Consider the following 23,650-nt stretch of genomic DNA (forward strand, 5'->3'; position numbering starts at 1 on the left):
GATGTTCAGATCAAGGAAACTCTGCATTGGTGCACAGGGATGACTTCATCCCTAATCGCCTCTGCTAATAGAGTGCAAGCACAGCTGAGACAAATGGTGAGGTTGGCAAGGAGGAGGATAAGCACAGGTCCCTTTTGAACAGTTGGAGGTCCATACTTTGTATGGAATATCACTTATGTGTTAAGATGCAAAGCAGCTTTTCAAAGGGGCTGGATGACTTGTGCATCTGTTTAAGGTGCATGAACTGATTGACTGCAACATTTATGCCATTGTGTTCCGTAAGCTTGATGTTTTGTAACACAGCCATGTACGTTTTAAATTTCAGATATTATGGAAGAAGGCAACAGTATTACAGCAGTAGTCTCAAACATTGGGGAACCGGAAGCTGTACTGATCTCCGAAGCAGTTGTAAGCCCAACTTCAGAAAGTGGTGAAGACCAGAGAAAGTGTAACCCTGACCCACTAATCCAGGTCATCCAAAAGCTAAGCAAGATCGTTGAGAGTGAGAAGTCACAAAAATGCCTTTTAATAGGGAAAAAGCGCTTGCATCCCGATGTGTCCCTGCTGTCACTTGACTCACAAAACCTCCCAGAGATCCCAGGTAAAACCATTGAACTGCCTGCCCTGGGCACGATAAATATAGAAGATTATTATGTGACAGACTGTCCTCCGCAGAATAAAAGGAAGGTGGTTTGTTACCAATGCAGTCTCTGTAAATCTCTGTCTCCCACTCTCCCTCTCTTAAAAGAACACGTGAAACAACATGGCCAGCAGAACGAAGTAATACTTATGTGCTCAGTGTGCAATTTTGCCATGAGAAGCCTAGAAGAGTTTGAAGCTCATGTGAGGCATCACCCAGAGAACAGCAGCAAAGCACACACTCTTTCAAAGGAGCAGCAGCAATGTGCAAGTTTTCCCAGTACCACTTTGCATGGTCCAGTGGAAGGTTTTGTCAATGCCGGCGCTGATCAGACAGCACAGCTTCAGTCTCCCCATCCAACGGAGAAGGGGAGGCAAAAATGGTATACTTATGAGCAGTACGGCATGTACCGATGCTTAATTTGCAGCTACACTTGTGGTCAGCAAAGAATGTTGAAAACGCATGCCTGGAAGCATGCAGGCGAAGTCGACTGCTCATACCCCATATTTGAGGAAGAAAATGAACAAGCTACGTTGCAGGACCCTGCTGTAACGGGTGTTCCTCGCAACGTGGATGCCGTTGTCCTCGCGCTAGAAAATAATGAACTGGGTCTCTCTGGTGACCAGGCTGTTCAACTCCACATTTGTAGCTCTGAGCAAATGGTGTACAAAACCTCCTCGACAGAAGAGCCTGCGAAAGAGGAGGCGCTCTTAAGTCAGTCGGCTGCTCTCTCGCCCACAGGCAAAGGAGCAGAAGAGACTCTGTCAGATACCGATCTGGAGCAAGACAACTTGATGACCGACAGCTTGCTTTCCTCCGCCCAAAAAATCATTAGCTGCAGCCCAAATAAAAAGGGCCACGTTAACGTCATAGTTGAACGTTTGCCGAGCGCCGAAGAGCCTGTCTTGCAGAAGCCTTACTCTATGGACACCGACATTGAAGCCGAGAAGAAAATAATCTCTGAGCAAGTTCGTGTGGCACGCGATGGGGACGTTTATCATATGGACAAAAGCTCTGTGGAACTCGAAGAAGTCATAATCGGATGGAGCAGTGCGGAGAAGAAAGATGGCGATTTAAACCCTGGTAGAGTCAAAGCAGCGGATGAAAATGCGCCTCCCACCAGAAGAAGAACAAATTCGGAGTCCTTGAGGCTGCACTCCCTGGCTGCCGAAGCGCTCGTCACGATGCCCATCAGAGCTGCAGAGCTAACCCGGTCAAGCCTCAGAGCTTTTGCTGAGGCGAATTCTATAGGTTCAGAGGCTGGGCAGAGGCCAGCTGACAACAGCTACGTCGCCCATTCTAAGCTGGTGACCTCCCTTAAAACAGAGGAGTTGGCAGGCCTGAACCAAACGGACTGTGCTTTCATGGAAATACAGAAGGATAAGCCAGAGCTGGCTGAAGGTCCCATTAAAATGGGCATCAGCATGTCCTTGCTCACCGTCATTGAAAAGCTGAAGGAGAGGACGGACCAGAACGCTTCCGACGATGACATTCTGAAGGAGTTGCAAGACAACGTGCAGTGCCAACCTGCAGCCGACGCCAACGTGCTGGGGAGCAACCTGGTGGAATACATCCCCAATGTGGATCGCCCCTTCCGATGCCGCCTGTGCCACTACAGTAGTGGCAACAAGGGGTACATCAAGCAACACTTGCGGGTGCATCGCCAGAGGCAGCCCTATCAATGTCCTATCTGTGAGCACATAGCAGAAAACAGTAAGGATTTGGAAAACCATATGATCAACCACTGCAAAACCCGAATGTACCAGTGCAAACAGTGCGAAGAATCCTTTCATTATAAGGTGAAGTGTTTTTACTTTTGTGTTTGCCGTTTTTTTACTGTTTCTTGATTGCTTTGAACTGTGTGAGCCAGAGAAGTTGCAGCTTGTCATGACAGGCTTAACTGGGGCAGTCAATTGCAAACAGTCGATGATGGTTGGTTGCCAGAAAGGTCCCATTGAGATTGCTAGCACTGGAGTGTCTGGTGCTGCTCAGTGCCTGAGTAATGGCCTTGGAATCAACGACTGGATTGTTTGTCAAAACCTGTAAGTCAGTTCAGAAGTGGGTCAAGGAAGCATCAGGGTCAGAACTTTATTTCAGCCTCTTCAAAGCTGGAGTTAAGCCTGTAGTGATAAGGCAGGTAGAACTCTGAACTCAGCCAATAGATGCAGCAATTTTGGAAAACCAAAACCATAACATTAACCCCCCCCCCCTTTTTTTTTAAACCGAGGGACATACCCTTTAACAATTGAGTATCTTAAGAATTCCTATGTCTGAAGAGGAACAACAATTCTGATTGTTATATGCCATTTTTCTTAAAGCAGCTTAACTGCTATACAATAAACTATATAAATAGAAAAAATACAAGAAAAGCCCAGGTTATATCATCAAGTTAAAGCCTAATAATAAAAAGTTAGAGTGCATGACTATTCTACCATGTTGGGGTACAAACCAAGGTCTTTCTGCAGCTCTGGGTGGAGTGGCGGGTGGGTGGGTGGAACCTTGTTACCTAGTTATTAAACCAGGTAATGGTAATTCTGCTTTGTGGTGCTTTTCTAAATTTACGGAGCTCACTCAGATTTGGGCAACTGAAAAGTCTACTTTCCCGTTATCCCTGCTTGAGTTGGAAACTGTGTTTCTCTCCTCACCCCATGCAGTTGGTTAGTGATCAGGTGTCTTGAGCTCCTCTTTAGAAATCTTCTTGATTTGTATTGTCATTTTGTTTGGCTGCCTGACAGATAAGTAATCACAGATGACGTTTGGCAGGAAAATAATGAGAATTCAGCATAGAGGTTCAGCCACTCCGTATTTGCACCCTTTTAAAAGACGGTACTCCTGTTTGCTTTGCAGAGTCAGCTTCGAAGCCACGAGAGAGAGCAACACAGCCTTCCAGACCTATACTCGATGCCACCGTCTGACAGCCTAATAACTTGTAGCAAAGTGGATGAAAGAGTCGGTACTGTCTGTCTTTTTCACTCGCTTAGTGATAACATTGGGTCAGTTTGAAAAGTTGAGCTCAACATGCTGGAGGTTCTTGAGAATCCCTTGGCTGTAGCAGTGACTTTTAACTGTTAAAAGCCAATGCTACATTCATTTTCCCAGTCACCCATAGTACCTGAGCAGCAGCACTGCCACTGCCAGGAATTTGCAGCATTGGTATGCAGATAATGATATGTGCAACCAATATGGTTAGGGGCTGTTAAAGGTAGCACCCGCTTCATGGAGAATCACCAGAGGAAAAGGCTTTTCAGCAGTTGCCACATAGGGCTTTTAATCACTTGATCGTATAGTGCAGCCTTCTGCAGCCTCCAGCCCTCTGGATGTTTTGGACTACAACTCCCATCATTCCTGGTCATTGGGCATGCTGGCTGGAGCTGATGGGCATTGTAGTCTGAAACATCTGGAGGGCACAAGATTGGGCAAGGCTTTTGTAAGGCCTCCTTCCAACTAGGCAAACAGTATGGAAAGAAGCTTGTTCCTCCCTTTGCTACTGTCCACACCTTTTTAGAGAAGCGTGTCTTTTACCTGAAGAGCCTCTGAATCAGAAGGAAAGGGTGCCAATTTTTCTTGATGATGCACCCCTCCAAAATAAACAGCAAACACCTACGCCCTGCCTCAACGCTTAATTCAGGTTTTTATTTTAAAACCTGGGATTTGGAGGTATGACTTGACTGAACATGTTCCCCCTTTTAATAGCATTCATTAAATGAGAATTTAAGCTTTCTAAAGTAGTTTGGAAACTCTTTGCAGTCAAATTATGACACAATTGCAGGAAGGAAGCCCTCTTGTCAAACAGATGTCGTCTCTATAAAACAGCCCAAACCCAAGAAGTTTATGGCACAGCATCTGTTTATGCACGCGTTAATCTGAGCGGGAACATTTGTTTCATGTTTATGAAATCATCAGCGCCCCTGTTCATCGCGGCTGTGCTAGAACGTTAAAGGGATCTTTCTGCATATGATTGAATTCTAAATGTCTAATAATGTAGGGCGATTGTAATAACATGCATTACAGGAACACCTGCTTTTAGTGTTGGTTTGAAACCAGTCAGTTTGTTACACACCACAGGGCTTGGCCTTCCTTTACTTCCTGCCCTCCCTTCTGGGGATAAAAGCAGTTCCCAAACCCATGACTCTAAAGCATGTAGTAAAAGGCAGAGTTGTGTTTTGTAAAACAACAAATCTTCGTGACATAATTGCATATAAAATATGGTGGTTTTAGTGATCATTAGGCAATATATTTTTATTTGCCTACAAATGTTATTTCCTTCATTGTTATTCAATTTAGATAAGAAATGGCTTAATTATTTACCAGGCTGGTCCAAGGCAACTTAGCGTCCTAAGACACAGCCCTGCATGATCCAGGATCAATTCCCAGGACCCCCTGTAATGAGGATGCTGCGATTCAACAACTAGGATCTTGAGAAGGACCTCTCATATTGTAGGTTTTCTTGGGCGCCTTTAATAATAAGATTACCCTAAGTATCTGCTTGGGTCACTTGTGTGGTTGGCCCAGACCTGATTATTTTAAAAGAAAGTATATACAAAAAATCCTGAATTAAATACCTTCCAGAACCAAAGCTGCAAGCCAGATCAAATGTGTGAACCAAACTCTACTCAACTGTTAGTATTGGGAGGTTAGAACCTAAGCAGGATCAGATTGTGCTGAAACAAGATCTGTCTTTCTGCTAAGGAAAATGATTTCTAAAAACTGTGTTGTATGTCATTTAGGGGATAGGATTTCAGTCCAGAAACTTTACAGATGCGACATTTGTGATTACACAAGCACAATGTATGTTGGTGTGCGGAATCATAGGCGGATTCACAACTCCGATAAGCCATACAGGTGAGCATATCTCTGGGGTTTTCTGTTACAGCTGGAATTTTTTTGATCTGTTTTCTTGCAGCTGTCAATTCTAAAGTTAGAACACAGTGGGCGATTTGAAATTGCCTAATTTTGAAGGAGTGTGTCACTTGCTACCAATTTACTCTGACAGTCACTTTAGAATCCACTGACATCATTACAATAAGGATCTGCAAGTAATACATATTGAAATACCTGGTAAGGAGGTTCCTAAAGCAAGCAACAGCAGAATTGGAGCATGCTTGGGCCCCATCAACCGGAAGACTGCCGGGTTATGCTAGAAGAATGTGGCTTTTTCAACCTGTTTCTTTTAAGCAGCCTAGAAAGGTCTGAAAGGTGGGGTAGAAAATCTTCAAAACAAACAATAAGCAGATTTATTGAGTCTTTAATGCTTCTTTTTAAAATTCAGCACAGTTGTCCAGGAACCTCTACCATTTGCATGATGCATCTGAAAGTTTGCCATTTAAAACTTTTAGATGGATAGAGCCATATTGATTGAACCACATGTTTAAGCAGACAGCTAACACCTCCAGAGGCCCTTAACCAATGACATTTTCATCTGAATAGCAGGCAGCGAACATTTACTTGACTACTGCACCGATGGATTCTAGAATGAATTATAATTGGCCAAACTTCCCTCCTTGTCCTCCCTTCCGCAATGCCCACCTCAGAGATGGTCTTGTCAAGAGGCTGAGGTTGCTGGGAACCAATTGCTTCTTTGTTTTCCTTCAGGTGTCGAATGTGCGACTTTGCCACAACAAATATGAATAGCTTGAAGTGCCATATGAGGCGCCATCCACAGGAGCACCAGGCAGTGCAGCTAATGGAGCAGTTCAAGTAGGTAACTGACTGCTTGGCAAGCCGGTGGCAGCTGTGGCCTTGTTAATACGGATAGTTTGAAGTTCAGATCACCAAACTTTTGCTAGAGATCTCTCACAAATTGCTTGGTTAAGGGATCATATCTGCCTTTGTATCTTGCTGCTGTTAGAGCCTGGTACTCTGGAGGCTCCAGAAAACCTGTAAAAAAAACAAAACAACAACCCAGAAGTACCAGAGCTCTGGAAAACATAGGGGTCTCCCTTAGAATATTTGACTGTAGATACTTAGTAGTGAGGAAAATGTGCTGCATATGTGCTTGGCGCACAAAGTCCTGGTACATGAAATGTTCTGGGCATGGTTCCAATTTGTTCCAAATTAAATAGGCCTTGGAGAAGAAAAGATGGAAGTTGAATTTGATCTTTTTTTCTTTTTCTTTTTTGTAGAAGTTGACTGTGACCTCTAATTCTAGGTCAGATTATTTGTCCATCCATCCTGGTATTGTCTAATCACTGACTGGCAATGACTTGCCAGCAGAGGCCTTTCTTCGTGCCTTCTACCGGAACTTTTTTATTTGGAGATGTGAGGGATTGAATACAAGGCCCTCTGCATGCACAGCATCACTGAGCTGTGGCCCCTTCCTTAGTTCCACAGAGAAATCTGTTTAGCAAGGCCCAGGGCAATTACTATATTCATGTAGGTATGCTCCAGTGCATCTAACCATATGTTAAATTCTGAGAATACTTGATATACTACAAATTTCTTTAATGTGTGCAATTTCTCCCTCTAGCTTTTTATTACTTTGGCGTTTTTTTAATACCTATTAATTCTGTTGTTATTGCCTAATGAGACTATGTATTAGTTCACCATGTTTGACAGACTTTATAGCTTTAGGTATACTTTTTGGGGTAGAAATCTTTAAAATGTCACATAAAAATGCAGTGACAGTTAAACTAAACTGGGATAGAAATCAAAAGGTGTGCTGACTTTTTATAATTTGACCACATTTTGGGTAAGACATGTTGACCCCTCATTCTTTCTCTTAATCTTTTTCCCCCTTCAGATGTTCGCTTTGTGGATATGAGTGTAGCCATCCCCCTTCTCTCAAGTCTCATATGTGGAAGCACGCAAGTGACCAAAACTACAACTATGAACAAGTGAACAAGGCTATTAATGATGCAATTTCACAAAGCAGCAGGTGTGTGCGCATTTTAGGGTCACTATTTATACCTGTAATATAGAGCACTATCTTAACAATTTGCATAGCAAGTCAGTTGCTTTAAGCAATATAGTTACTTAAGTTGTTGGAGTCTGGGGGGGCATTGTGATTTCCCTGCTGGAAGTTCTTTTGCCAAACCTCCCACTTTCTCTTTACGCTTGGGGGAAATTTTATAAGCTGTTTAGAGATTTGCTGCACAGTAGTGCAAGGGAGGGAAAGGGCTGGCGTACAAGTGAGAGATGCCAAAAGCAACTTGTACATACATTGAGCCCTGCAAACAGATCCATAGACAGTCTGTATTGCCATTTTCTTAGAATTTGTATACTAAAAAATCAACTAATTTCTTCCTTTCTTAGGTTCCCAGGTCAGCTGACTGGGAAGGTGACCGCTGATGGTTTATTTCCTTTGAAAAGCAACTCTGAGGGCTTGTCCTTTTCAGACTCCTCTAACCAAACTGCTGACAAAACTGTGAATTCTGATGAAGATCAGAATCCTACTTCCACAACTAATACCTCATGCAATTCAGACAAAACTGCCGGTCTGCCTCACCTTGGCACAGAATACTGCGTCCTGCTCTTCTGCTGTTGCATTTGTGGATTTGAGTCCACCAACAAGGAGAACTTGTTGGACCATATGAAGGAACATGAAGGTGAAATCATAAACATAATTCTGAACAAGGACCACACAGCAACTCAGAGTGTAAGATAGGTGGTGCTGCTGCTGCTTTAAAGGGTTTCATAAAGTGCTGTTTTCTTGTGTTCTCTTTACATCACCCGAACTACTTGCTAAAGCGAAAACTGTAAGTAAAAAAATGCAGTGATATTTCTAACGGTCGGAATGTTATTTATGTCAACAGGAAAATGGATTTATTTCACAAGCTCTTGAAGTAACTGAACAGTAAATACTCCATTTAGGGAAAGGTTCGCTGAAACCATTATCCTCAACTGACAGAGCCGTTTTCAATGCCTATTGCTAATCTAAAGCTTAGCCATATAATAGGAATTTCACACTAATGTGTTACCTTAAGGGGTTTAATCTTACTGCCTCAAAACTATCTAAAGGGGGTTAAATTCATTTTAGGTAAATTTTTAAAAACTGACATGACTGACTACATTTATGAAGCAGCATTTCCAGAAAGGGAGAGGGAGACTTGAGTAACTGCTTAGGCCTTATGGTTCCTCACTCAATTACTGCTGCTTCTTTTTTAGAAATGATAAAAATATCGGTATCTTCCTGCTGATACAGGCATCATAAAAAAGTAGCAAATTGTTTGGCTTAGGTTATTTTTTTCAGTATGAGATGCTGAGAATGTATAATTAAGTCTTGATGGACCTTAATGGTTCACCAGAACCTTCTCATAGTACTTAAATATCTCTCTCTCTAAAATCAGGCATTTCAGAATGCTAGAAGTGCCATAACTTGGATCAGAGTGGGTAGGAACAAGTGGTCTTAGCTAAACTTTGAAGGGAGGTTTACCTCTTTATCAAATAATATTTAACACGTCAAAATCCAGTTTCTTGAGTACACAGAAATCTGATGAAAACTCAATGGAAGTTACTAGTTTACCCCATTGTAACATTGTTATAAAATAGCCACTAAAAGCACTTCATTCACACTTGTTTCTCAAAAGGAGCTGTTTCCATGCCTTCTAGAATAGCTTGAGTTCCTGTCTGTGGTTTCAAGCTTCAGCTGCTTAACTGCCATTGACTTCAGTGGAAGTTCAGCAGCCTCCAATGTTATTTTTCTCTTGAAACTAGTGTTATGTTTCATTTGGGTGGAGCCCTCTCCCAGTTCTTGCCATATTGCTGCATTTCCCTTTACTCTGGCAGTTCATTGCTTGTAAACAGATTTGTACACATATATGTATTATTTTCAGACAGCTGCAGAACTTTAAAAAATGTATTTATTATACATTAAAAGCTCAGCTTTCATGGTGCTAATTGAGTTTGGGTCACCCCCTGCCCCTCAAAATTTCTGAACTGTGAAGTTGGACCAATGGAAAATATTTTGTGTCATTTTAAAAGAAGCTTTAAATGTTGAACGCAAAAATATTTCAAGGCATTTTGTAGAAAATCCAAACTAGAATCCCTATTATTATTCAATCTGTTACTTGTTTCTAAACTAGGTGCATTTATAAAAAGTGAGTGCATAAATTCACTGTACAACAAACTGTACAACAACCAAGTTTATTTTAAATATGAGATTGAAAATGTGGATTGTTTTGTGTTCTTGAGAAATATAACAAACGGAGAAATTGAGAAGGTGCTATATTTCACTTCCTGCTATGAGCTCTTTAAGACTGTACAGAATCCAATTGGTCACAAACCTTGATGAAATACTTCTGGCTACTACTGTTACCTTTGTATTCAGTCCTTGCATCAATATTGTATCCTCAACCTGAAACTTCTGATGCGCTTAGAAACAGGAAATTATTGGGCAACTATTTAATAGCTGAGATCATACAAAGCGTTATCAACATTCCACCTCCTATCTGTCTATTTACTGCAATTAGTTGAAAGCTTGGTAAAAATTACTCGGTTTATTTTAAATGTTTCATTTCAAAACCATGGCGAAGGCTCTTTGTCACAAACCTTTACTTTGTTTTGTTTTTTTCCTTAATGGATCATGCCTGTCTGTTACACTACAAGAAAATTGTGAAACCACGAGCTTATAAAACTAATTATATTTTTATTGAAGTTACGTATTGATTTTTAGGCATGTAAAGCTTTTTGCAGGAATACAATATGTGAAGAACAATTGAAATGAATTGGGGAGGCCAGGCAAAGTGCATATGTATTCAGAAGGTTCCTACCATTTTGTATATGTAATCTTCCATTGCTGTTAAATAGTAAAGGGAAGTATTTTATTTTTATTTTTTTAAGCTAACTATAGTCTCAATACTTAAAAGTTTGATATTACCTTCAATTGCACAAGAAAAGCATCCTTCATACTGACACTTTTTTTTTTCATTTTCATTTTAAAGCCCACGGGTTGCTATCAGTTCACTCTTCAAATTTACACACTTGCCATGTAGCAGACTTGAGGCTGAAACCAGTTTGTTGATCATGTTACCTATCTTGGAGTGTGAGCTGTTTGGATTTAGGGAGTTTTTGTTTAGAGCACTTTTTCAGACATACAGCATGTCTTCCCTGTTTTAGGATTTTAAAAAGATAAATGCATACTGCTAACTATAGTGTTTTATTTCTTCCCCTCCCCCCCCCCCCATTTAATTTATGGAGAAGCAGATTCAGTGCTCTGTTCTGTTATGGGCGAAAAGCTTCCATTTATACTTCTGGCTGCAATTCCAATATACACTTGCTTTAGAGTAAATTGCATTACACTTGCATTATTTCCATAGAGATGTGCTGTGGATGACATCCTTACAATGTTCATCCTGTTGTGCTCAATGAGAAAACTCTTTCAATGGATCAGCACTGCACTTGTTTGGGCTGGTTAGGATTAATTTAGCGTGTGATACAGGCTAGTAGTAGGAAGAAGGGCAGGAGGGCAATGGGATCACTGCTACCCCACTTTTAGGCCCACTGGGCATCTAAACATAAAAAGTAATATTTCTATAGGACCGGCAAACACACAATTAAATGATTGCAGGTCCAAATTATGATCTTATTATTCTAGGAAATGTTTACCTGTGTGGTTTGGGCCTTCATGTGCTTTGGCACGTGTCCAACTGATGGGCATTTTGGTTGGTGTAGAGGTAAGATTAGTAGACAGGGCATGGGGTGGGATGATTCTCTTCTCTTGTTTCCCATCCCCGTAATCTGACCATATTTTATTTTTCTTAACCAGCCCTTTGACTGTAGCATAAGCAACTTATTTGGAAACATGGTGTTGGAATCAATGGAGCTTGCTTCCAATTAACTGTGGCTTCAACAGCTTCACCAATAGAGGCTGTATTCCTTGTTCTTAGCTTGAAAAAACATTGTGGCATTCAGCTAGTTGCTGCATTTTTAAAGCACTTATTTAATCATTTAAAATGAAAATGTACAGTTGGTGCTCAAAGTAATGTTAAAATATATTTAATAGAAATGTGCATTTGATATTCATGGGCATGGGTACATATATTTTTTTAAGAAAAAGGAATTGTAATACTATGGCACTGTTTTTTATAGCCAAAGTATAAAACTTTTAGAAAACTGACATGTAAAAGACTGTAGATCTTGCATTATCTGAATGACAGGATGACTTACTTTATAAGATACTTTCCCGCACATTAAGCTGCATGCCTTAAGTTCTCTCTAGGTTTGTCTTGTTTGGAAACTACGGAAGCAAACTTTGTAGTACAACTTTGACTACCTTCTGAAATACTGTACATTGTTAGAATAATTTATTTTGCTTTACAGAAGTTTTGTCATGTATTGACTAATTGTATTTTGGTAATAAACTCCTTTGTTAAACACATCAATATTGTGCTCTCGATTGCATATGCTTTACTGAACACAAGAAAGTTAGCTTGTAAATATAGCCTTTCTCTTTGTTTAAAAATGAACACATATACCTAAACATGCTAAAAGAGCCAGTGTAGAGTATTGAATAAATACCTGAGCTATGAATCAGTGAATCTACAATTCAAAATAGTGCATGAACTCCCTAAGTTTCCTGAATCGCTTATCTAGGTTACCCTAAGCCCCCACCCCACCCCCAGTATGGGGTGACCTACTTTAGCAGGTGGTTCTAAAGAATGGCTGTGATAATATATATCGAGACTCTTGAACACCAAAGTGCTATATAAATGCTGTTTTGTATTACCTGCATTCCTCCCAAGCCATATACTGACCATGGATGGTGATGCCTTTGAGGCTTAATTAAACCACCTGTTTGTGTTGCCTGCCTGGGACAACAAAGGGAGGACAAGGGACTTACTGAGGATGCTCTCTGTTCAATGAGTTGTGCTCAGCTGTGAGTCATAAACTGAGAAAGGGATATGTTTCCTGTTTTTCTAGTGAGCCTAATTTAGCATTTTGCTCTCATGTATGATAGGCATGTAAAAGTTGACTATGAACTGAATTATAGTTGTCATGTTAGGGGATTCTTCAGCTAACTTTTTAAAATTCTCAATTACTACATGTGTCAGAGCTTTGCAATATCTGTAAAAACACATTACTATTGTCTGTGCATACCTTACCACTTATTTGGGACTTTCTTGTGTAAGGCAGCCTCCTGAGACAAACTTGATTGGTCACGGAGAGTAAGAACACAAAGGGAGACGGATCTTCTGATCACCGTTTCCGTGTTTTATGCCACAAGCTCTCACAAATTGAACATTCAGCAGAAACATGTGATGCAATTCTATTTAATTTGAAAAAAAGTATATCCTGTCTTCAAGGTGGCTTATAATTTCAATTAAAATCACTACAAACAAAAACAAGCAGTTAAAAATCATCAAATATGGTTGAAGTGAATTACTATTAAAAAAAACAGAACTTGAGTGAATGGAACAAGTTTGGCTTGGCATCCCAAAGCTATTCATGACAGAGCTGGTCTAATCTCCTTGGAGAGCAAATTCCAGAGCCAGGAAGCCTCTTTGAGATAATCCTCTGGTAGCCACCAACTTAATCCCTGAAGAAAGAGTATTAGAAAACCAGTAAGTAAAGAATATAAATAAATGTTAAAGCATATCTAGCAATGAAGTTCTGCACTATATTCGTGGGCCTAATTCTGCTCTAGTAGTCCCACAATACCGAGTCACTAAGGTTTGAACATTTTCATGAATCATACTTGCCCAAGCAGAGTATTAGGTGCAAGGAACTTTGCTAGATGGGTGTGGCTCATTTCTCTCCTTTAAGAACTGCCCTGCTGGATCAGACCAAAGACCTATCTCATACAACACTTGGTTTTCATTCAATATTTTTGTTTTGCCAGGTGTTCCCAAACTGGTCCATTCAGGTGGCCTATGGTGTGTATGTGGCTTTGTGGTTGAAGATGGGAGACAGCACATCCATTGCATTAAATGTTCATAGTGATACTTAATTTTTATTATTTTATTCCTTACACTTCATTTTATTGTACTGAAATCTAAATTCTATAGAATCCAAATTGTAATACAATAAACCAACAATATATAGGAATTAAAAGAAGCAATAAAAATAAAAGTAAAAATCATAGTGTCTAGCACAGTGCATTACAGTTGCTACAAGAGGCAGAAACATTAAGTGCTACACGAAGCCCTCAGCAGTTTTCAAGTGGTCCATGGCAGAAAAAGTTTGGGAACCACAGCCCTAGGAAATAAAATGGGGGCATGAAGAAAACAGCTGTTTGTCCTCCAGTATACTGCCTACTGGAGCCCTTGAGACAAATGGAGATGTGGGGGGAAGGAAGGCCTTTAATATGTATTCATTTACTGCATTTATATTCCACATTTTTCTCCATAAAGCTCAAGGTGGCTTATATGGTTATCCCCCTCTTATTACTAGACCTCAAAAATTACAGGTGGTGGCGGTGGTAGCTAAGGAGCTGGCATCTAGCAACATAGTTTTGATTATTAAAAACTGGGGGGAATGCTAGTACATCCTAGCGGTCTGACATAAGGTTACCAGACGTCCCCATTTACCGGGGACAGTCCCCGGATTTACAAATTGGTCCCCTGACAAAATCCATCTATTTAGTAGGAAGTTGAAAAGTGTCCCAGGATTCATTGAAAAAAATCTGGTAACCTTAGTCTAACAGGATATGAGAATGATGGCAGTGGAGACTGCACTGCATCAGCAAAGGATGAACTGATAGATTTAATCAAAGGGGGAAAGGAGTCCTCTGAAATGAAAGTGGGAGAAAAATAACCTGTTTATTCCTGCAGACTTTTCTTTCCTTTTTTTAAATACTGTTTTTATTTTCATGGTACTGAAGATAAATTTTGAGAAAACAATTGTTACAACAGTAAACAACAAGTAACTTGTCCTGATAAAATTACAGACTTTTATCATGTCATGTGTTAAAAGTTTCATTTGGTTACTCTGAGCTGCAAAGGACTGAGCTGCAACAATTGAAAGTGTCTCCAAAATGATCCAGTGGAACCAGAAATTCCTTTAGCTTCCATCTTGGTGCAGAGGTAGCACATGTGGTGCCCTCCAGATGTTGTTAGGCTGAAACTCCCATCATCCCACTCTGAATTTCAGAAGGAGGGTCTTCTCCAGCCCTACCTGGAGATACCTTTGGGGATTGAACCTGGGATCTTCTATATGCAAATCTCAACCACTGAGCTACAGCCCTTTAGGGGACATAGTGTAGACTGAGTTTCCTGATGGGCAGCAGCTCTCCAGGGTTTCAGAAGGGGATCTCTCTCCCCAGCCCTACCTGGAGATGCCAGAGATTGCACTTGGCACCTTCTGCATGCAAAGCAGATGCTCTACCACCTGAGCTATGGCCTTTCTCCAAAGACATACAGGAACACAGGAAGCTCCCTTATACAGAGTCCGACCAATGGTCCACCTAGCTCAGTGCTGTCTACACTGACAGGCAACAGCTCTTCAAGGTTTCAGGCTGGGGGGGTCTCTTTCCCAGCCCCCCCCCCCTTATCTGGAAATGCCAGGGGGCACTGAACCCGGGACCTTCTGCATGCAAAGCAGGTGCTCTACCAACTGAGCTGAACGCCACACGTGCCCTTTATGGCCTCACAGTCTCTCTCCGCCCAACCTACCTCACAGGGTTGTTGTGAAGATCAAATCAAGGGGGGGGAAGTGTGTGTTCGCCACCTTGAGCTCCTCGGAGGAAAATGTGAGTTTTAAATACAAATCAAGAGGTGGGGGCGTCGGGAAACTCCTCCCCTTAGAAACTCCCCCCCCCCACAAACTCCCCATCCTCCTCTTTCGTGCCCACACACCTCCCCTCCTCAAAGAGCCCTCTCCCCCCCCCCTCACAAGCGGGAGGCGCCTCACTCCGCCATCGCCTCCCGCCTCCCTTTCCCTCTCCCGCCTTCGTCCCTGAGGGAGGCTGAGGCGGCGGCGGTTCCATTCCTCCCTCCGTGACACACCGGGGCCGTCACCGCATGCCTGCCCGCCCCCCCCCCCAAGTAGGTAAGGGGCTTCGGGTGGGGATGGGGGAAAGGGGTCCCCTCAGGGCTGGCGGGGAGACGCTTGGCCCCGGAGAGCGAGGCCAAAAAATAAAAAAGGACGAGGCCGTGCTGGCGGCTGAGGGGACGAGGAGGAGGAGGCCTAGGCCGCCCCGCAACGCCCCCCTTCCCCAGCCCCTCGTGGGTGCCTCGCCTGACCCACCCAGCGCACCCTGCGGAGGCTTCTCCCTCCTTCCCCGCTTCTCCGCCTTTCTCCGAAGGACGCCGTTTCTTGGCACAAATCTCAGCCCCTCCCAAGGCGGGGGGACGGGAAAGAAGAGGAACGACGCCTATATATACATTGTTCTAATTCTGTCGGTGTTTAATTGTGTTTTTAAAAACGGTTTTCCTCCTTCTCTCCCCCGCCTCTATGCTTTGAGCTCTTTCTGTTTTATCTGCAATCCGCCTGGAGCCCCTGCCAATGGGGGGGGGGGGGGGAGAGAGACTGGTATCGAAATAAATAGGAACAAGAGATGGAGGCTCCCCAGACAGACAAAACAGACACGTGTGCCTGTTTTTATGGAGGGTTTGGGTTTGGGGAAAATAATGCACTGCCGACACTTTTCAGCATGCCACCTGTCTGTCTGTGCATGGCGATATTGGTTTGCAAGAGGGGGGTGGGTATGGGGTCCCACCACCCCAGCTCAGGGGAGAAGCATCTTCTTGGCATACAGAAAGGCCCAGGTTCAGTTCCTCCCCAGAATCCTGGAGAGATGCTGACAGCCAGGGTAGATAGCACTGAAGCAGATGGGTCATTGATTTGCTCTGTATAAGGCAGCTTCTGATGTTCCTAAGGTCCCAGGTTCAACCTGTGGCATCTCCAGGTAAGCCTGGGAGAGATACGCTGCGTGAAACCCCTGGGAAGCCGCTGCTAGTCACTGTAGACCGCACAGAGGTAGATGGTGCATTGGTCTGACTTTGCATAAAACGGTTTCCTATGTTCCTATACAGTGGTACCTCGGGTTACATACTTAATTCGTTCCGGAGGTCTGTTCTTAACCCGAAACTGTTCTTAACCTGAGGCGCACTTTCACTAATGGGGCCTCCCGCTACCACCGCGCTGTCGGCGCATGATTTTTGTTCTCATCCTGGGACAAAGTTCTCAACCCTAGGTACTACTTCCAGCGTAGCGGAGTTTGTAACCCGAAGCGTTTGTAACCTGAGGCACCACTGTATGTCTTTGGGGTCAATGGAAGAGCATCTGCTTCGCATGCAGGTCACATTGAGTTCAACAGGACTTGTTCCTGTACATTGCGTGTATAATTCATGTAATGAATTTTGGAGTTGACCTATTTTTTTGAAAATTCGATAATAGCCGTATTTCCACACACTCCTTTCCCCACGACTTGGTCTGGTGGTCATGTTTATTTGATCACCCAGGCTAACAAACCCACATTTATTCAGTGTGTGTGTGTGTGTGTTTCCTTTCTGGCAAAACTAGAAAAGACATTCTGCCTTACCCTGAGTCATAATGTTGGTCCATCTAGTTCAGTATTGTATACACTGACTGGCAGTGGCTCTCCAGGATTTCAGACAAGAGTCTCTCTTGGCTGTACCTGGAGATGCCGCAAATTGAACCAGGGATCTTCTGCATGCTCCACCACTGACCCACCCCACAACTCAATGGGATTTACTCCCAGGTAAGCATGTATAGCAGGGCTGATGAACCTTTGCCTCTCCAGGATGAACCTTCACCTTTTTGGATTACAGCTCCCATCAGCCTTGACTATTAAGATGTAGGCTGTGGTTGATGGGAGATGTAGTTCAGTATCATCTGGAGGGCCAAATGTTTCCTGCCCCTGATGACTAGGATTGTAGCTTTGTTGTGTCAAATGAAGTAGACTCCAGTCCATTAAAGTTTCTGCCACAGTAAATCTGTGGTGCCCTGCATACTATTTTTACCGTGGAGAGATGGAACATATATCTCCTTATATCAAGTTTTTATTCCACTAATAACCACTCTCCCTCCATGGAGCTCAGGGTAGCAAACGTGGTTCTTCTACTTCAACAGTCTGGCGGACCAACAACAACCCTGTAAGTTAAATTAGGCTGAGAGAAAATGATGGACCCAAGTTCAGTCTGAGGGGAGATGGGACTCCTTGTGCTCATCTGATTTACATTGGAGCTTCTCACATGGAAGTTGCAAACTGTACCACTTGCATTTTCATGAGCTTAAAAAATGCCTTAAAAATATTTCTGTCTGCTACAGAGACAGGCACATCAAGAGCCCCCTAAAATATTAGGAAATTTGCAAGCATTCATACTTTTGAATGATACTCTTAAACTATTCCAATGGGGAATAAATTAAATGAGCTATGTTTTACTCTGAGTCCTTTGCACTGTTATCTGCAAGTTATCTCAAATGGTTCTGTGCATTTGATAATAAAATATTTATTTTGCTAATTTATTTTTGACAAGTTGAAACAATATGATTATTTATTCTTGGATATTTTGCAAAAATAGCAAGACGGTAATTTAAGTGATGATTTCCTGCTATCTGTGAAATATATAGCCATATATTTTTGCATACATTTTAAGGGTGTTAGTAATGATAGAGTGTTAAATGTTTAATTGCTTCCATATTACTTTATGTACGTATATTTAGGAACCAGCGCAAAGTATAATGTGTGAATATTACTGACATCATGACAGCTGTTAGACAGAGAAAGGGAATAAAAGCCACAGAAGTTCCAGAAGAGAGTGTATTCCACGAGAAGAACTGGAAACTTAATGGGAAAACTCTAGCTGGTAGGTCACGGTTATCCTTGTTCAATGTGCTTAAGCTATAACTGCATGTGTAAGTAGAAAGAAAAATGGGGAAACCAAGAATGGTTATTATTCCAATTGAATTACATGGCTGAGTTTAGCCATTATTAGGATTCACCCAAATTCATTCTCTACTGGCATTTAAAGCTATCTTTGACTTCATGTATTTCCAGGATGCAGTTATATTTAGGGAGCTATGTTTTGATTTCTTACTTTTTGCCTACAAAATATTTCACGCAAATATTTTTTTAATTTGCAAATAAAGTTCAAGTAGCTTATCACAAACCCTAACTAGTTAGCACATAAAATATAATTTCTACTCAGTAGGCCACTAGAAATTAATGGTTTTCTGTTGGGTACGTTCATTAATCTGCTAATAAGTCAGTCACAGTTCTAGTATTTTTAGTTCCACTGAGTTTGATGGGTTTTCTAGAGTTTGGTATTGTTCTGCCCATATATCAAAACTAGAGAAGGTTGGTCTTTGTTTCAAATAACATGATTAATTGGGAAATCTGAGAAGAGGAATTGATTTGAAACCAATATAGTCTACATGGAGGAATAACTCTAAATGTAGTTATGGGCTGTATTTTCCCTTGGCATCACATTGTCTGTGGTTTTGCTGCTTTGTTGTCAGCAGGTAAATCACCTGTAATCGTGCACCATTATCAGGGACTGCTTTGATAAGTGCACATTTAGAGAAGAAGGCACAATTTAGATAACCCAAGCTTTAAAGTTAAAACAAGATTTTGGTGTGATTAATAAAGTCACCCTGCTTGTAATTTATTAGAAGGCATGCCACAAAGGATATTTCAAATAATTTCAGAATGAGAGGTGATGATTATCAAGACTATTTTGAGCTTATAAGCTTTTTACTGAACTCTATTATCGAGGAAGGGGCATAACACAAAGCAGATCAGAGCTTTCATAATGAGTACAAGAGCAATTAACTGTTCTTTGCAGAAGACGTAGCAAGCTTGAGAGAAAATAGTTAGCTCTGCCCCTTTCAGTGTTCCTGTCCTTCAGATTAACATCACTTAAAAGGGAATTACTTCGATCTAGAGAACCTGTGAATGGAAGGGAAATAGCTATTAGCACTGCTCCACAAATGCTTTCTGAAGAGTTAGAATCATAGAATTGTAGAGTTGGAAGGGACCACAAGGGTCCAACCCCCTGCAATGCAGAATTCCCCCCCCCCCAACATGGGACTGCAACCCACAATCCTGAGAGTAAGAGTCTCATGCTCTACCGACTGCTACAGTAAACTATTTTGGACCTTAAGCTGCCCTCTATGTTGTGACTGGAACTGGGGGCAAAGTCCACTGCATGTGTATCTCATCGCAGATTCCCAATAAGGCCCAGGAGCAAAATGCTTTATCTATCTAGGGCTTGCCAATACCCCACTGTGTCCTCAGTTGGCTTTGCCTGCCTGGAGTGTGTGTGTGTGGAAATCCCAACGTGTGTGGCTGGAATGCAGCCTACTTTACAAATGCAATGGATGTGACTTTTTTACACTAGCCCCATCCAGGTTGCCTGTGAGGGAATATGGCCCTCCGAAAAATATTGCCCACTCGTTACAGAAGAAATATGCATATGCCCTAGATTTAAAGTGGAAGAGAAGGATAGAAAAAATTGCATAGATAGCTGCTTCTATATTTCCAGCAGAGGCCAGTAATAACCGTCTGCACTTAATGCCCATTATGAAGGAGATATCAAAGTATGGAGTTTTCTCTGTCTATCTGCTTAAAAGATTTCAGGGTTGTGTGACTTAGCATCCCCAATTCATTCCCTTTCACCCCCATCCACAACCAGAGCCTTTTCTCAATTCACCCACAGATGTTTTGTCTCAACTCTTATTTCAGTTGTAATTTCCCACAAATAGTTTCCCCCCCCCCTTACTCTACCTATTTAAATTATTAAATAAAAAATAACTTTCTCCTCCCTGCTGTTTTCCTTTCACTTTCCACCTCCATTCTGAATTAGGACTGCAATATTTTCTGCCATAGCAACATAACTGGCTGTTGCCCATTTGAGCTACCATGAAAAACTAGTGTAATTTTGATTAATATAGCAGAGAATGGAGTTTATTCACCCTGTACAGCACTAAGGTTGTTCTGAGTAGAAAGAATGGAATTAACATGACTTCACTTAGGTTTGCTAATTTCAGTGGGATTTACTCATTGAGTAAAAGGATTGAATATAAAACAACCCTTGGTTCTTTTTAACAGCATTATAATAGATAGGTTCAATACATTTCTGCCTGTATAAGAGTTTGCACAAGTGAGAAGAGCATCTTGGGATTTAGCTCACTTGTCTCACACAGTGCCCTAGCACAATGCCTTCTTTGTGCAAAATACCCCCTTTTTCTGCATCTTTTGATACAACCCTTTTAAGAACCAGCTGGGTCAATTTAGTGCATTTTAGTGTAGATTTTGTTGTTTTATATTCTTTTGTGTACCACCTTGGGTGGATGTTTCTTTTGAAAGATAGGGTATAAATCAAATGAATACATTTTACATGTATTTTCCAGTGCCAGAACAATCCAAGAGAAATCAGTTTTCCCTCAGTTTTCTTTTTGGAAATCTGTTCTCTGTTTATGTTACATAAACTGTAGCCAACATCTGGAGTGGATACTACCATCCATTTCAAACATATTGGAGGAGTTGTTTTTGTTTTTTAAAGATAAATATTTATTAGAACTATCTTCTCCAGGTGGAAAATTGTGGAAGAAACTTTCACTCATCGTTGGTGGAATCGTTGGCATAACTCTGGGAATCTTCACTTCTGTTTATGTTGCTACACTACATGAAAATGATCTGTGGTTCTCCAACATCAAGGTAACAGAATGACTCTGATTGCATGATTGGTTTCCTAAGGCATTGTTCACATTGTGGCTTTTCAGACTTTTTTCTGCCGAGCTATCCACAGCTACCATAGCATTGCCTTTTTCTACATTGTTGATAATTTTACTCTCTCCCACATCAACCACTGTTCTTATCAGGTGTGTCTTGAGGACATACTGAGGTAGTAGAAAGCAGATAACAAGCTGAAAGTAGCAGCTATGTTGATGTGTTTTTTATTTGTTTATAATAAAGCATCCTGGATTGCTCAGACTGAATGGTGGTTGAACCATGAACTGTATATACACTGTTCTTTTTAATTGGATCTTACATTATTGAGGGAGGAAGGTTAAAGCTTTAATTTCCCTTCAGAGAAGGGCCACTTCAGAAGTTTTTATTTTTCGTGGGTTCCCATGAAATACCACCAGTAAAACAGAAACTGGAATGGACTATTTCACTATACCATATATTAAAATTGTGCCACCGTGTTAGATGTGACTTGGGCATAGGCAAGGTTCTTAAGCAAGTTTCCAGTAGATTTTCCATTCTGACTACAGCAGGTTAGTATCATATACTGCAGTAGCAGAATTCATCATGTGGTACATTAAAGTAGTTTCATCTAATGATGTCATATTAATAGCACCTATTTTATCTTTGACTCTATTAGGAAAAACTCAATTGCAATTTATTGTCAGCCCCTGCAAAATAAATCAGGGCTGGATGTGATAGAAAATCTGCCAAGAGAAGAATGAAAATTTCAGTCAATAACTTGGTGCTATCAACACAGATTTTTTTCCATGAAGAGAAAATAAATGATTTATACAGGATAGAGGGTTTATTAGGAACACACCTTTTGCTTCTTCTGGGTCTTGCAAGTCTATAACATCTAAATATGAATTTCTTTGAGTCTTGGGCAAAAAAAATGTGTGCAGTTCATTTAGGTCCTGTTCCCAAAGTCCTGGATAGGAAACTGAGGCACAGAAATAATGATTTAGTATAGTCAAGCTGAGAGTTGAACCCAATTTCCCATGCCATGATTCAGCTTTCCAGCAATAGAATTCATTATTTCTCTTCCAGCAAAGTCTAATTTCAGTACATGGCTAGCTGTTGTATATAAATCCGTTGCTTTCTTCATTCATCAAAGCTGAATAAACACTCCAATCAGAGCAAATGGGCTTGAGGTTAACCAGCCAAGAGTTCTGTGTGTATTAACTGTGTTTGTTGACGGCATGCTGTGCAACCTTGGTCACGTTAATGCAGTTATCTGTATTGAGCTTTCACTTTTATGCTTAAGAAGATTTGCTACGTAATTAATTGGATTTTATTTTTAAAAGCAATATTCTTTTATTTCTTTTTCTGGTGCAGTTTTGGTTTTTATTAAGCAAGCAAACAAAGAAAGCTGAAATACTTTCTTGAGTGTATTACATTGGGTTCTTTTGAAAGACAGTATCAAGCTTTGTTTGATCTAGTTCCCAAACTCTTCACTGATGTGGGACCCCAGAGGCATTTTGTTGCAGCACAAGATTCAGTTGTTAGCCTTGTTCTCTGATTGGAAAGCCATTGCTTTTCCAAGATTCTCTCATGTGCCTGAATTCCAGACAGTCACCCACAAGGCTTTTGGGCTCCAAAGATCACTGAAAAACCAGAACCTTTTATAGATGTGAATGTGTTGAACATAAATAGAATATTAATTTTGGAAAGATATTTTTACATGACTCTGTTCAAAATACCTTGCAACTGATCATCCTTATCTTCCACATAGAACCAAAGAATTGTAGAGTTGGAAGGGACCCAAAGGGTCATCTGGTTCAACCCCCTGCAATGCAGGAATAACATGTTTGTGCTGATGTGAGATTGAGTTGTGTTTACAGAGGGAGAAGAGTGCACAATAATGGGAGATGTTTAGCTCCTTGCCAGTTCTCCGGCCTTTTGAAAAAGGTGAATCCCTAGTTGGAGAATATTGTAAAAGAATAAAAAGATACAAGGGAAAAGAGCCCCTCATATTATCCTGACAAGGTCTATACATAGCTTTCGTGTAGCAACAAAGCATTAGAAACAACTAAAATCTCCGACGGCAGTGAAAGTGAGACCACTGCAGAAGGGGAAGAAGGGGAAGAAAAGAGAGGAAAGAAAACGTTGGGTGAAATATTTTAAGTCCACCTTTTGGAGATTTCAGCTGAGCTGGGCCTCCCCTCCACAGGGTTCATAGGTCTGCCCTGCCATGTAGCACCATGATGGTGGCAGTGGGAGATGAAGGCAGGAACTGGTGTCTGAATGATGCAGCAAAATGTTTTAAAGTATTGGTCCTAGTGTGGAAGGGGGCATCAGTCCTTCACTCCAGACAGTAAAATGTCTTGGACTTCTCCTACTTAAGAACTACCTGCCCTGAGGGTAGAAGAGAAAAGTCAAAAGAGCCTTTTGGAGGGGCTGGATGGCGGGACAATATACTC

General features: G+C 41.4%; 2 protein-coding genes and 1 long non-coding RNA gene across 9 annotated transcripts in view; 2 read left to right on the top strand and 1 right to left on the bottom strand.

The window, feature by feature from the left end:
• Positions 1-330: 330 nt before the first annotated feature.
• ZNF507 (zinc finger protein 507) lies at positions 331-11,954 on the top strand (the record flags this gene model as incomplete). Of its 3 annotated transcripts, XM_081015511.1 has the most annotated exons (7): positions 331-601; positions 749-2,439; positions 3,488-3,593; positions 5,368-5,482; positions 6,233-6,337; positions 7,380-7,514; positions 7,892-11,954. In XM_081015511.1, the coding sequence occupies 7 exons, from the start codon at positions 331-333 to the stop codon at positions 8,241-8,243; spliced, it is 2,775 nt and encodes a 924-aa protein (XP_080871637.1). In that variant the 3' UTR covers positions 8,244-11,954. The 3 variants fall into 3 exon arrangements, with proteins under 3 accessions (XP_080871637.1, XP_080871635.1, XP_080871636.1); XM_081015509.1 differs by having other exon boundaries at positions 331-2,439; XM_081015510.1 differs by lacking the exon at positions 6,233-6,337 and having other exon boundaries at positions 331-2,439.
• On the bottom strand, positions 8,226-15,320 carry LOC308482458. Of its 3 annotated transcripts, none has more exons than XR_013989275.1 (3): positions 15,187-15,320; positions 12,679-13,112; positions 8,226-8,332 (listed from the first exon to the last, which is right to left on the bottom strand). It is a non-coding gene; the product is annotated as an uncharacterized lncRNA (long non-coding RNA). The 3 variants fall into 3 exon arrangements; XR_013989276.1 differs by having other exon boundaries at positions 12,679-14,303; positions 15,187-15,263; XR_013989277.1 differs by having other exon boundaries at positions 8,246-8,332; positions 12,674-14,303; positions 15,187-15,263.
• A 44-nt stretch (positions 15,321-15,364) lies between these two features.
• The window catches only part of DPY19L3 (dpy-19 like C-mannosyltransferase 3), a 40,714-nt gene continuing 32,428 nt past the window's right edge, over positions 15,365-23,650 (top strand). For 2 of the 3 annotated variants that reach the window (XM_081015526.1, XM_081015528.1), the window contains exons 1-3: positions 15,365-15,558; positions 18,203-18,345; positions 21,073-21,197. In XM_081015526.1, coding sequence (XP_080871652.1) covers positions 18,243-18,345; positions 21,073-21,197 — 228 coding nt within the window. In that variant the 5' untranslated portion in view covers positions 15,365-15,558; positions 18,203-18,242. The other variant, XM_081015527.1, reaches the window with a different exon arrangement.

Source organism: Podarcis pityusensis, assembly GCF_964106645.2.
Source record: "Podarcis pityusensis genome assembly, chromosome: 8".
Lineage (NCBI taxonomy): Eukaryota > Metazoa > Chordata > Lepidosauria > Squamata > Lacertidae > Podarcis > Podarcis pityusensis.